Source organism: Phoxinus phoxinus, assembly GCF_949152265.1.
Source record: "Phoxinus phoxinus genome assembly, chromosome: 19".
Lineage (NCBI taxonomy): Eukaryota > Metazoa > Chordata > Actinopteri > Cypriniformes > Leuciscidae > Phoxinus > Phoxinus phoxinus.
Genome location: NC_136894.1, coordinates 3244423 through 3258225, shown reverse-complemented (window position 1 = coordinate 3258225; position 13803 = coordinate 3244423). Strand labels below are relative to the sequence as shown.

General features: G+C 37.4%; 2 protein-coding genes across 9 annotated transcripts in view; both read left to right on the top strand.

The window, feature by feature from the left end:
- The first annotated feature begins 1442 nt into the window (after window positions 1–1442).
- sesn2 (sestrin 2) lies at window positions 1443–11057 on the top strand. Its single transcript, XM_079591405.1, has 10 exons — window positions 1443–1753; window positions 2522–2584; window positions 2908–3096; window positions 4386–4568; window positions 6278–6490; window positions 6595–6736; window positions 8035–8147; window positions 9014–9204; window positions 9402–9546; window positions 10461–11057. The coding sequence occupies exons 1-10, from the start codon at window positions 1727–1729 to the stop codon at window positions 10545–10547; spliced, it is 1353 nt and encodes a 450-aa protein (XP_079447531.1). The 5' UTR covers window positions 1443–1726; the 3' UTR covers window positions 10548–11057.
- Window positions 11058–12323: 1266 nt separating this feature from the next.
- The window catches only part of yrk (Yes-related kinase), a 33366-nt gene continuing 31886 nt past the window's right edge, over window positions 12324–13803 (top strand). For 3 of the 8 annotated variants that reach the window (XM_079590959.1, XM_079590966.1, XM_079590965.1), the window contains exon 1: window positions 12336–12456. The gene's annotated coding sequence lies outside the window, so the exon portion shown is untranslated. Of the gene's footprint in view, window positions 12457–13803 lie in introns of all 8 variants that reach the window. The other 5 variants (XM_079590960.1, XM_079590967.1, XM_079590968.1 and 2 more) reach the window with 3 other exon arrangements.

Genomic DNA, 13803 nt, shown 5'->3' with positions numbered 1-13803 from the left:
GCTATAGCTGGACCCTCCTCATCCTCATCCGTGCACTAACCCCCCAAACCCTACCCCCAAATCCTTCTTGTCGGTGATTGGCTGGAACACTGTTTGTTATGTTTCATGGTGCGGGTTGCCCAGTTTGTTTTTGTTGCCATTTGTGGAGAGCCTGGGGTGTCTAAAGAGACTGTTTTTTTACAGTGTGTTCAGGGGACAGGCAGCTAGCGTATAGTGAGATGTTTGCTGTATGTGACAAAAAAAATGTTGGCCTAAAAAACGTGTGACATCGCTTAGACCACCTTTAAAAGGGATAGTTCCCCCAAAAATGAAAATCTTGTCATCACTCATCCTCAAGTTGTTCCAAACCTGAATGAGTTTCTTTCTTCTGTTGAAAACAAAAGAAGATATTGGGATGAGTAAATACACGAGGGGGAGTAAATGATAACATTATTATCATTTTTGGGAGAACAATCCCTTTAAGAACTAGTTTGACCAACTAGCAGTTACTCAAGGGGTAATCATTGTTCTTTTTCTAATTCCAATTAGACCAATCTATCATTTTATGTTAAAAGTTAGGAGCAGTATTGATGGAAAAAATGTAGATGACTAACTTTTAAAACTAGTCTAAGCTGGTTATGCAACCGGACACTGTTAAACCGGCCACATTACGATTTATGGATGGGTGCATTTTCATTTCAAGGTGACTTTAAGCTGCTGACATGGAAAGCTTATCCATGGTTTGTTGCTTGTCCAAAATGGTCTACCAGCTTGTACCAGTTTATTTTTTTAACCCCCGGTTTCACAGACAAATTCGCAGACTAAAATGCATGTTTTAACTGAAAGTAACTTGCACTGGCATATCAAAATATGACAGTGCCATTGTTTTGTCTCAAGATGAACATCAGTAAAGTTTTATCTAAGGCACGTTTATAAAAGCTACTTAAATGACCTAATTGAACTACGGCCTAATCCTGGCTTAATCTAAGCCCTTCCTGTGAAACCTAAAGATACCTGTCAAATAAATGCTTATTTAAAGTAGACCAGCAGGGGCCAGTTGTTGCATAAACTTAGCCATTATGTTAAGACTGTGTCTTAAGTATGACCAACAAACGGTTAGTCAAGGGGCGACCAGTCTTTCTTTTTAGTATCAAATTGAAATTAGACAAAATACGTTTATATAGGCATCTTTACACAGCCGATAGGCTGTCTGATCAGATTTCTGTGTAAATAAACATTTTGTGATTTTATGCCGCTTTTTCTGTGTAAAAATGCCTTATGTCACTGACTTAAAACAGTTATGAACAGTTTAAAGAAAAAAATGTGATGGCTAACTTTTAAGAAGTAATCTCAGCAGTTTATGCAACCTTTATGTCAACCTAATGAGATTAAAAAAATAAACACACAGCTCTTTCTCAAATTGATTTGGGGAAAATATATTTCCATACATCCCCTTTCATTTAACTGTAATCAATTCTGAACCCATGCAGGACTCTTACAGTGTTATACTTTAACCGAACTCTACCCGGTTACAGCTGGAGCCCGGAGCTCGGATCTCCGTTACCGGCGGGTTGCGTCATGTTGCGCCGGAGAGGTGATGCAAGAGTCCGGCGCTGTGTGTTCACGTACGTCGCCACGCCTCCTCCCGGTGCTGTTTCCTGCTTTCCACAACAGGCATAATGAAGTCATAGAGCATAAACCCTCCGAGACTCTTCTTCATCAATATTTTTTTCAACCTGTGTGACTTATGAACACCTATATTCGTCCGATGAAGGTGAGCTCATTTAGCCGCCGGTCTGACCGAGTCACTCTGTGTCGGCGTCTTGTCCTGTCTGCTTTATACGGCACACTCTTTTAAAGTTATTAGTCGATGCTCTGACTAAAATGTCCCTTTGAAACAGCGATGTTAATTTCGTGAAACAATTGTTCGTTTGAGTGAAACTGTTGAATTATTTATATATGAATCGGACTGAATCGGTTTCGTGTCAACGACTCACAGAACCCAGAAACGTTTCCTTTGGACATGACACTTTGGGGGTGTGTACCGTTTGACTGATGAGGCGAAAAGAAAGCTTAATATAAAAAAATATTTGATAAAACTTATGTGAAATATGTTTAAGACTTGATTGGAAAACAGTTTAGTCAATAAGGAACCGAGTTGATTTGAAAACCACAGCACGAAGACGCAAAGAATCACTGAATCGTTTTAAATGTTCTTTAAAATGAATAGTTCGAATGAACCGATTTGTGCAAATGACTCGCACCCATTTAGTCGTTAGTTAGTACAGTAAGTTAAGCTGTTTTTATCATACTGGGCTGCGTTTCCCAAAAACATTGTAAGCCTAATTGTTCTACGATCAACTTAAGTTTACGATGCTTAGTTTTAGGAAACGCAGCCTAGGAATGATAGCTTGGTGCCAGTTGTATGATAATGCACAAATATCTCTCTGATAAAAGAAGGCTTATATTTTCCCAAAACGTTTTAAATAGACAACAGAGACCCTTATATTACATCTCTATTGTCTCTCTTTCTTTTTCTCAGGAGGAATCAGACGTACCCCAGGCGATGCCTTTGGGGCCCAGTGCCTTTATCCCAATTGAAGAGGTGCATGTTGTTGTTGTTGTTGTTGTTTAACATCCTTGTTTTTGAGTTTATGGTATTTGTCTTTACCTCCAACAAATTCTGATCTCTTTTTTTAGATCTGGGTTTTCCAAACTGAGGGTTGTAAGGGAATTGCAAGGATTTATTGGGTTGATGAAAAGCTAATAATTAATTTAATCATAAATTCTAATCAAAATGACACACACGTGAAATATCATATTTCATATTTACATTCATATTTAACAGTACATGTGACCGCCCCTTTAGATGATAGATAGAGAATTGTTGTCAGTGTTTACGAGTCACTGAATATCTGTATGTGTCAGATTCTGGAGGAAGGGGCCGCACAGGAAGTGATGTCAGAGGCTCCGTTGTCAGAGGGACGTGCTGATCATATCATCATGGCGATGGGACTACATCCCACCTACTTGACCTGTTTCCTGCGCACCCAGCATGCTTTGCTCCAGCTGGATGGTCCACTGCCTTTGTCATGGAGACATTTTATAATCATCTTGGTGAGGGAGGAGATTTATATTTTTGTTTGATGCCTTTTTAAAAGTTAGATTGCAAGTTTTAAATAGGCATGCACAATATATCGGCCACCATATCGGTATCGGCCGATATATGTTCATTTGTAATATTATAGTTATCGGGCCCGATAAGAAAATTTGGCTGATATATATTAAAGCTGATAAATATGAAATATGATTGGAATCACTTAATAAAAAATAAAAAAAGTAAAATTACAGTTATGTGCTATCATATAGGCTACATAAGATTATAATGAGAAATTTATAATTGTGTGCTTGGGACATGGCTTTTAATGGTAAAATGTTAGTTTTTGTAATCAGGCTTTCAAAAATTATGTTAAAATTTACATTTATCGGCCAATATATCGGTTATCGGCTTTCAAATATAAAGAATTGTGGATTATCGTATCGGCCAAAATTTTCATATTGGTGCACCCCTAATTTTAAATATGCACACATGAGTATGTAAGGAATAATTGACGACGGGACGTTGAATTATTAGAAAAATAATGCACAACCGAGGCGGTAATGCCCGTTACATTTCGAGTATGCATTATTTTTCAATGCCAATTATTCCGGTTACCAGACCTCAAAACATAGAGAGGATGTATTTCAAGACATTTGTCAGGTTTTTATCCTTTAAACAATCTGTGTGTAGGACTAATTTGTTACGGATCTATTCCCAAGCCTCTGTTGCTATTTCCAAAACGTCATTTTACAGCTAGTAACGTAGGCTTGAGCAATTGATAGCAGATTAATGCAGTTATTATATATATATAAATATATAGAGAGAGATTAATGTGTGAATTACCTGAGTCTCTACTAATAGCGAAACTGTAAGTATATCTGCTTCAAGAAGAGCTGTGCTGTTATTACATCGCTAGTGAGAAATGTCTTGTAGCTTTGAAGTTGATTAAATCTAGTGATAAAATCTTCAGAGCAGCGCCGACAACACGTTTCTTTGCGAGTGTGTGTCCGTACTGTATGTGTGTGCGTTTGAGCGGGAGAAAGAGTGTGCTTTCCATACATAATAAAACACAGTTTTGGCGCAAAAAACATGGAAATAATTTGCTGTTTTTATGCTATTGTTTACTATATTTATATTTATTGTCAATGTGGGTTTTGGTTTATTTGTTGTTGTCGGCTGTAAGGACCTTAAAAATAACTGAAATCATTTGGCGAAGTGATAGAATTGCACACTGTAGAACATTCGTCAAGCATTCAAAAGCCCCGTAGTATAAGTGTTTATAATATACTCAACTTTGTCTTTGCAGGCGTCTGCACGTCACCAGTGCTCGTATTTAGTTCAGCACCACAGCTCTGCTTTCCTGATGGCTGGTGGAGATGAGTCCTGGCTCAGAGGACTTGACTGTGCACCGCCTAAAATACAGCACCTGCAGACTCTCAACAAACTGCTGGCACACAGACCCTGGATCATCACGCAGGAACACATACAGGTGAAGCGCAGAGATCATCAGGGTTGGGGAAGAAACATTCAATGTTAATGTAATTCCTAGTTAATCAATACATAGTTCTGTTATGAAGCTCTAGATGGCGGAGGCTAATAGGTCCTTAAAGGGATCGTTCACCCAAAAATTTTAATTACTCACGCTCATGTCATTCCAAAGACTTTCGTTCATCTTCAGAATACAAATAAAGATATTTTTTATGAAATCTGAGAGCTTTCTGTCCCTCCATTGACAGCTACGCAACTACCACTTTGACGCTTCATTAAGAGATCGTAAAACTAATTTACGTATGAATTACATTGAACATGTAATGTAAATCACATTACCAATGAATTGAGCAGTTTAGTAAAAAAATTCTGAAGATACTTGTTCGCTTTATATGATGAACAGATTTAATTTAGTCTTATAAAGTATAAAACTTGTATAAGACATGTACAGCACAATGTAGTCGACTCATTTTGGCACAGAAGGAATCTCATGGTAGTAAATGAGTAAAAGTAGTGATGCTCCTGGCGTAACTACATTTTTGCAGCACAGCTTTAGTTGCAGCATTTACAATAACGATCATTTATTTTGTGAGAAAATGTTAAATTAATGTATTTTTCTTCAAATATTATTGTGCACCTTCATTTTAATGAATTCATTCACAGATTTTTTGCCCAAAATTTTTTTCTCTGACCGTAACCAAGTTTACTTCCCTCATATTTAAAATACTTAAAGGATAATTCCGGTATTTAACACCTTGAGTCTATATTGTAGTTTGTTTTGGATGAACAAGAGTGGTGGACAACATTTTTTTGACAATAGTTCCTCTCTCGAGTTTTTGACTATAAAAGAATTGGCCATGGACCCATTTAACATTGGAGTCAATGGGCATGTCCGAAAATGTCATTAAAACAACCTTTAACATTAGTTTTCAAAACTGTGCAACTCACCGAGTGATTAGTGATGTTAGTTGATGTTCCAGAAACAAAAAGTGTTGCGAAATACAGTTTCTGTCGTGTTTTATTCGTCATTTTGTAAAATCCCATTGAATTCTGTTGAAGGACTGAGTGCTCGAAAATGACGAATAAAACACGTTTGGAACCATTGTCAAAAAAATGTTGTCCACCACTCTTGTTCATCCAAAACAAACTACAATATAGACTCAAGGTGTTAAATACCGGAATTATCCTTTAAAACATAAAATATGATCCTCACATTTTGATGGTTTCATCGAACTTGTAGGGTCATTAAAAACAAACATGCCCTCTGGAAGGCACTTTTGGCCACTGTAAGAGCCACTATTAAGGACTAGTTCATCTGAAATAATAATTTCGTTTAAAAACAGTAAAAACATTTTTTATAACAAATATATTGGTTTAAAATGCATGATTTAGTAATGTTTAGATCTGATAATATTTCAATATCAGATAGCACTACATCATAGTGTAAGCGATTGGACGTAGTTAGTTTTTAGTTTGAAGTTAGAGACGTTGGAAGCAACACAGTTTTTTGACCGTACGTACCATTGTCTATGTATAATTTAATGTTTTGGAAGTCATTTAAAATACTGTTTGATAATACAGTAATGTTTCAAATACTGGTTGTAGTTAGACAGACTTCAAAAATTGGTACAGAAGAATTAGAAGAAACTAGGTGCCACTACAGCCACTGTTATAGTCATTGTTTTTAAGAAAGCTCTTGTATATTGGCAGGAGTTAGTTTGTCCCGGCGCAGAGGCTCGATGGTCTCTGGCAGAACTGATTCAGGCGGTTGTTCTGATGAGCCATGCCCACTCTCTGGCCTCGTTCGTGTGGGGTTGTGGGATTCTCCCCGAGCCTGAGCCGTCAGGAGATCCGTCGCTCCAGCCGTGTTCGCCCACAGAGTCCTGTTGTTCTGCCCGAGACAAGGCCAGAAACCAGCAAGAGGTATAAGATGGGTATCAAGTTAAAGATAAGACTTAGTTTGTTGGGTTTTTTTCAGGTAAATCTCTTTAATGTGTGTATATGTGTGTGTATATGTGTGTGCGCAGTGGTCTGAGGCTGTGAACGAGGTGAAGCTTTTGATGGAGAAGATGATGAAGGTTCGGCAGCAGGGGGAAGAGTTTACTCAGGAGGAGATGGTTACTCGCTTTGAAAGAGAAAGGACCGAGAGTTTGCTGGAACCTGCTGATGGTATGAACACATGCATACAAATAATTCAATACACTTCTACTGGGTCAAAAAAATAGTCTTCTGTTGTAGCTTATGCACATGATCATTCACATCCAGTCCCATAAATATAACAGGCACCAAGTGACATTTGGGGCTAGCGCTGGGTATTCTTCAAAATCTTTCGATACCTCAGTTTCGATATCGGTTCCTAACGATATTTTTTTCGATACCATATTTTAAAATCCATTTCAACATCAACAAAAATACGATTAAACACAAAACTTTTATTTTTCACCTTAATTAAAACAAATTCTGGTAACACTTCTCACTCAGGCTAACATTATTAATAAAACTGGTTGTGCTTTTTGGATAGGGGTGCGCCAGCAGACACTGGATTTTCTGAATTAAAATTTTATTCAAATGTATGAGGCGCCGTCTAGGGCTTAAATCAAACTTTATTCACGCACACATATGAAACGCTTGCATACACATATACTAACTAAGTAGTCACACATACATGTATACTGCTGAATGCTAAAACAAATAAATATGAAATGCACAACAACACACCTAAAGTCGCTCACGTTCATACACGCAAACTCTACACACGAGACGCACACATATTCATATGAGACGCACGCGCGCACACACACAAACTCTCGACGCACACACTCATATGAGACGCCAGCACACACTCACACAAACTCGGGCTGATACTCAATGAGACGCGAGCACACACACACACACACACACACACAAACTCACGCACATACTCATATGTGTTGGCTGCAAAGATGAAGATGACAATGCTGATTCGTCATCTCTGCAGTATAGTGAACGCGCGCCTGTAGAGAGAAATTTACCTTTTATTTGGATTACATAATCAAACTATTTGTTTCGAATTGTTTAGACATTTTATGCTTCTATAGTGTTTAGAAGTGTTTTAACTAGTGTTTTTCGTCATACTTAAGTATGCAGCATGATTGGCTGTGGCGGAAAAACACTAGTTTACGTCTAAAACACTGACGTTGACGAGATTAATCCCTTAGGTATCAAAATTTGGTACGAACGACAAGGCATGTTTCGATTACTCGATAGTATCGAGGCAATTCTGTCGGTACCTAAAAAGTGTCGAACTCGATACCCAGCCCTATTTGGGGCTTTCTCAAGCAATTTTATAACATTCAAATCAATACATTTTTGCTCCTGGATGAACATGCTTTAATGCTTTATTATGGATGTGACACACAGAAGCACAATGTTTCTCCTCCATCTTTTTGTGCTTCATTTTTCTTCACTCTCTGATCTGTGTTTTACAGTTCGGCGCTCCGTTCTTCCTGACTGTGTGTCGCAGTTTGTTGTGGATGCAGATTTTACTTACCAGGATTTTAGTCCTAGAGGAGTGCAGGCCCCTCCAACCATGAGAGCTCAGGTTCATATATATATATATATATATATATATTTCTCACACACAGTTTCAAAGATTTACTTTTTTGCTGAAATATATCATGTAAATTATAACGAGTGTTATTTTAGCATTATTTATATAATATTATAGTATTTTTTTTATTAGCTTTTATTTTGATGTTTTCTTGGTTTAAATGTTGTAGTTTTGTTTTGAGCTTTTTCCTTTTTATTAGTCTTTGTTTGTTTTACAATATTTCTATTTAGCTTTAATTTATTTTTGTTTCAGTTTAAGGTTTATATTTTCAGTTTCATTTTAGTTTTAGTCATTTAGTTATGCGCTTTTACCTTTTTTGTTTGTTTTGAAAATATAAACCTAAAACTGAAAAAGAAAAGAAAAAAAAGCTAAATTATAGAAATATTTTAGTTCAAGTTTTAATAATTTTTTATGTGCTTTTGTCTTTGTTACTTTTTGTTTGTTTTTTAAATGTTTCTATAATTTAGCTTTATTTTATTATTTCAGTTTTAGTTTATATTTTCAGTTTCATTTTAGTTTTAAGTTTTAGTAATTTTTGGTGGTTTTGCCTTTTTACTATTCTGTTTGTTTTAAAATATTTCTATTTAGCTTTAATTTATTTTTATTTCAGTTTTAGTTTTATATTTTCAGTTTCATTTGAGTTAATTTTGTATGTGCTTTTGCCTTTTTATTACTTTTCGTTTGTTTTTAGAAAGGGTTCGGGTTAGTTTTAGTAATTTTAGTAATTCAGCTTAAACCTGTTTATTTCAATGACTTGTTTAAGATTTCATTTCTCAATTGAATAGTTTTTGATTGAGTTAGCAATAACAACACTGGTTACATGATGCTGTTCTGTGTGTATGATGTTGTGCTGGCAGGACTATTCGTGGGAAGATCACGGCTTCTCTCTTATGAACAGGCTGTATGGGGAGATGGCACAGCTTCTGGATGAGAAATTTCAGGTGGTGTGCGCGCTCACGTATCACACCATGGCCATGCACTCGCACGTGGACACATCTACACTCCGCAAAGCCATCTGGAAATATATCCAGTGTATTTACGGCATCAGGTCAGTCATGCGCCATCATAGCCTTATAACATTCAGCCTGTTTGGGACAAAAGTGAGTCAGGGTTACGTTTATATAAGAAGAAAAAATAGTCCTTGCCATAAGGACTGCACATTATCAGGGAAAAAGTAGCCATAAAATGCAATCATTTTGGTTGTTAAAATTGTTCTAATGGGAATGTCAATGTTTGCATACACAGGTATGATGATTACAATTATGGGGAGGTCAACCAGCTTCTGGAACGCAGTTTAAAAGTGTATGTGAAGACAGTGGCTTGTCACCCGGAGAAAACCACACCAAGAATGTACTTCTCCTTTTGGAGGCAGTTCCGGCACTCAGAAAAGGTATGTGTGAGACTTCTTGTTGATGGTAGTGTCAAGTGTGTTCATAAAGTTTCATTTCAACAGAAATATGCATGCTTGCTCTCTTGTTTTCTGAATGGTGTGATGTGTTAGTGGCCTCTAGTGGTCCTTTCCAGGATTACACTTTTTCTGATGGTTTGTGTCAGACTGAAAACTCCTTTGAAAAATAAAATCAGATGTCCATCAAGTTTCTATTGCGGCTGGTGACTTGCTTAGTTAATATTGTTACGGTTCAATTGACCGTTCGCAAAGACCCGCCCCCCTTAGTTACTGTCGCTATGTCCGACAAGCTACGCCGCTCTCACACACACACCATGTTCTCACACAGTGAAAAATACATCGTGGAGCAGAGAGGACGCTGACAACACACTGACAGACACAGACCAGGTTACTTTTGATATTAAACAAGTCTCACCTTTCAAATTTTTTTTTTTTTTTTTTAAAGAAATTTAAACAATAAATACCGTTTTGTGGCTCTTTAATGTGTCTGACAGATCGCTGTAGACCCTCAGTTAAAGCTGCTCGTGAACCGATCATCTCTTCCTTCTAGTTCATTTATAGCATCAAATAAACATTAATAAACATCAGAAGGAATGTTGTTTTAACCGCGGAAAGGCGTCAGTACACTCCGCTTCTCAAGTTCAAATCCTCCCATGTTAATCCACTAACTCTCCTGACTGCTTTGTCGGACAAAATGGCGGATGGCGAAGTATGATTGGTCAGATCACCTGTCAATCAAACTCCCTGCGAAGGGTCAATTAGTTTCAGTATGAGTTTCATAAAAAAAAGTCTCTTTTATTTCCCCTAAACTTCACAAATGGGTTTATCAGTTGAGGGTAGTACGAATGCATGTATGTTACTTGTTATGTGTAATTTGTGTTGATCTCTTTATGCAGGTCCATGTGAACCTGTTACTGATGGAGGCGCGACTGCAGGCAGCTTTACTTTACGCTCTCAGAGCAATTACACGCTACATGACCTAATGCTTTTCCAAAGAGCATTAAAACACGGGATGACCTGCATACGCGATTATGCTCTGATTATAGCACGTGTTGACACACAAATTGCACACAATCACACTTTAAAGCACAAAGGCTCAAAAGCTATTTTGTTTCATTTTCTATTCTCTTATTTTTGGCTTCTATGGGCTGGTTGATCATCTGCTACTCGATCTTGATTGAATTTAGGAGGCAGAATTTTGCACACGTCCTATGATGAGCAAATTGCCTCATTGTGGTCTTTTTCTTATACTGTGAATGTGTCTTTGCCCTGCTGCAGTATTCTCTTCATTTTGTGTGTGTGTGCGTGTGTGTGTGTGTGTGCGTGTGTGTGTTTTGATGAATGTTTATGTACGTTTGACACTAAGAACGGCCCCGTTTCTCTCTCAGATTGAGAGCTGATTTATAGTGGGCAAAACTGGATGAAAAAAAAAAAAACTTTGTTGTTGGGTGTTGTTTCTGCATTTTTATGTATAATAAAATATTTTACTATGACATTCCTGTTTTGATTCATGATGTGCATAAGGAAAATTGCTCACACATGCTCTTTTGCCATATTTCACATGAACGTTTTAAGCAGTAGATGCATGATAAATGAAGAGCCTTTAAATATGCTTGATGTTTATAATAAATGAAAAATAATTTACTTTAACATGATTGGGAATTGTAATTGTATGGCTATACATTGTTTTATTTAAGTTCCAGCCAAAAATGCATGTTTGACATGTATTTACATGTTTTTATAACATGTCAGTGCCATTGTTTTGTCTAAACATTCTTTCATTTACTCACCCTTAAGTTGTTTCAAACCTGTATGAATATCTCTCTTCTGCTGAACACAAAAGTAGATATTTTGAAGTGTTTCTTTTGTGTTCAGTAGAAGAGAGATATTCATACAGGTTTTAAACAACTTAAGGGTGAGTAAATGTCAATGATGATGACAGAATTTTCATTTTTGGTTGAACTAATCTCTTTAACACCTTATGTTATTTGCTAAAGCCACGAGCCAGACAGACCTGCACTACCACGAAACAGACACTAGCCGTCGGTAACGGACAAGAAACCGGTTTTCCGGTTGCAACAAACTGACAGTACTGTTTACAACACAACTACCATGTCTGAATATTTTATCGCATTAATATATCTACTGCAGTCAATTACCAACGACTTTTTCCTCTCTCAGAACACGACAACTAAAACCTAAAACTAGTATTTCCACAAAACAGATTAAATGTCACCGGCGGTTGGCGATGCGAGACAAGCCATGACACTTTACCGCCGCCCTATTTAGGTGTTAAAGCCTCAGTGTGTGAAGCATTTAGCAAACAAATAATTTCCCAGCACAACTTTGATAAAGATGTAAAGGACCAATATTTTTTGATAAACTATTTTATTCTTCTAGCGAAAATGTCCTTACACACACACACACAAAAAAAATTCCAGGGAACTAAGCCTTACTTTTTCATAGTTTGTAAGGAACTTAAATCGCACCTGGACACCCTCCTACACATTCATAAACTCTAAAGCCTTTAAAACGGTCTCACTGTGTCATTTGTATGATATTTTCCTGATTTCGTAACCTGTAAAATTTGTACTCTTAATTGTATGTACCACTGGCATTGATTATTTATGTTCTTAGTAATAAAAAAAATCGCCATATAATGGCCTGGCGGGATAAAAAAAAAAAAAATATATATAATATCCCGGAATTAATTTGAATATGTAAAGTGCTACAAGAGTAGGAGGAGTCGGCTCGCGCTTGGCCTCGCGCACACCAGCGCTTCCGGGCATCGCGCGCCTCGAGCATCCGCGGCTCAACGCCGCACGGACTCAGTTCACGTGAACTCACGCTGATCCGCCTCTGTCACTGTCACTGTGTTAGGGATTCATAAAGGTAGGAATCAAGTACTTTTCCTAACGCTTTAGTGCTTAATAACTAACTTTTGTTAATAAAAAAGAGATTTGAAGTGGGCTACTTTTTAGTTTTTTTTTTAATACTATTTTAAGTGCCAGTGGCAGGTTCACAGAATATGGTCTATGAGGAATACACTTGTATCGTGACAATTTGAGGCTGTTAACGGGAATAATGTGTCTTGTTTAGTGATGCATTTACGTTTTGGTTTTGGTTTTCGTATGTATGTGTGTGTGTGTGAGTGTGAGTGTGTGTGTGTGTGTGTGTGTGTGCGTGACATGTCTATCCCGGTGGACCCGAATGCACACAGACTCGTGTCACTGTTGGGAGTCCGGGGACCTAAATTGAAGTACACAAGCTTATAAATCAAACAGAATGAGTTTTTTTGAAAATGTAAAAATGTCGAAAGTTGTGTGTGAAGGGGTCGGGTTAGTGTAAGGGGACATAATATACAGTTTGGACAGTATAAAAACCATTACGTCTATGGAGAGTCCTCACAAAGATTGTTTGTGTGTGTGTGTGTGTGTGTGTGTGTGTGTGTGTGTTAACATAGCAAAATTGACGTGTAAATAAAGCTCAAGAGATGGTGGAAGCGATTAGTTCCCCTAGAATCTGCTGACTGCTCTGTCAAGTGAAAAGCAAAGAAGACACTTTATTATTATGGGTTGAGCTGATCTGAGACCTGTGATGAGTTTGATGAGCAAAGGATGATTCGGCAGCAGGTGCACTAACATTTCTTTGTGCAATTGCATTGCATTCTTTACTCAGCTTTGACTGTTTGCATGAAGCCAACTATTACTTTATCTGCTCTAGCTCTGTGAATGAACAAAGATGGAGGTAATGAGAGCATGGATATGAGAAAGTCGCTGCTATATGGTTGTAGAGCTTCAGTCGCTGTATAGTTGCATCTAGACCAATGTCCTGTTCATCTACAGTACTCAACATTTGAAGTGGATCTAAAAAGTGAATCAAAGTTGTCGTAAGACAAGAACGGATATTGTTCAAAATGCATGCATATCTTTGATGAAAAGTTTTGATCCACTTCAAATGTTGACTAGGCTATTATTATATAGGCCTATATACACGTATATATTGTCTGCTCTGCTGCCTAATTTGATCCTGTCTTGGTCTTTTCTCACTGTGTGTTTGTTATGCCGTTCCTGTCGGTACATTTGTTGATTTTGGTGCATGTCGAGGAATATATCGAGCACCTCAGTCTCCAGTTTGGCGGTCTGAAGAGAAATGGAAAGACTGGACTGGAGCTCTTGCTGTTGAGCTCTTTTCATAACTACTGAAACTGTCATTTAAAAGCGTCATGTGGTTTGATTA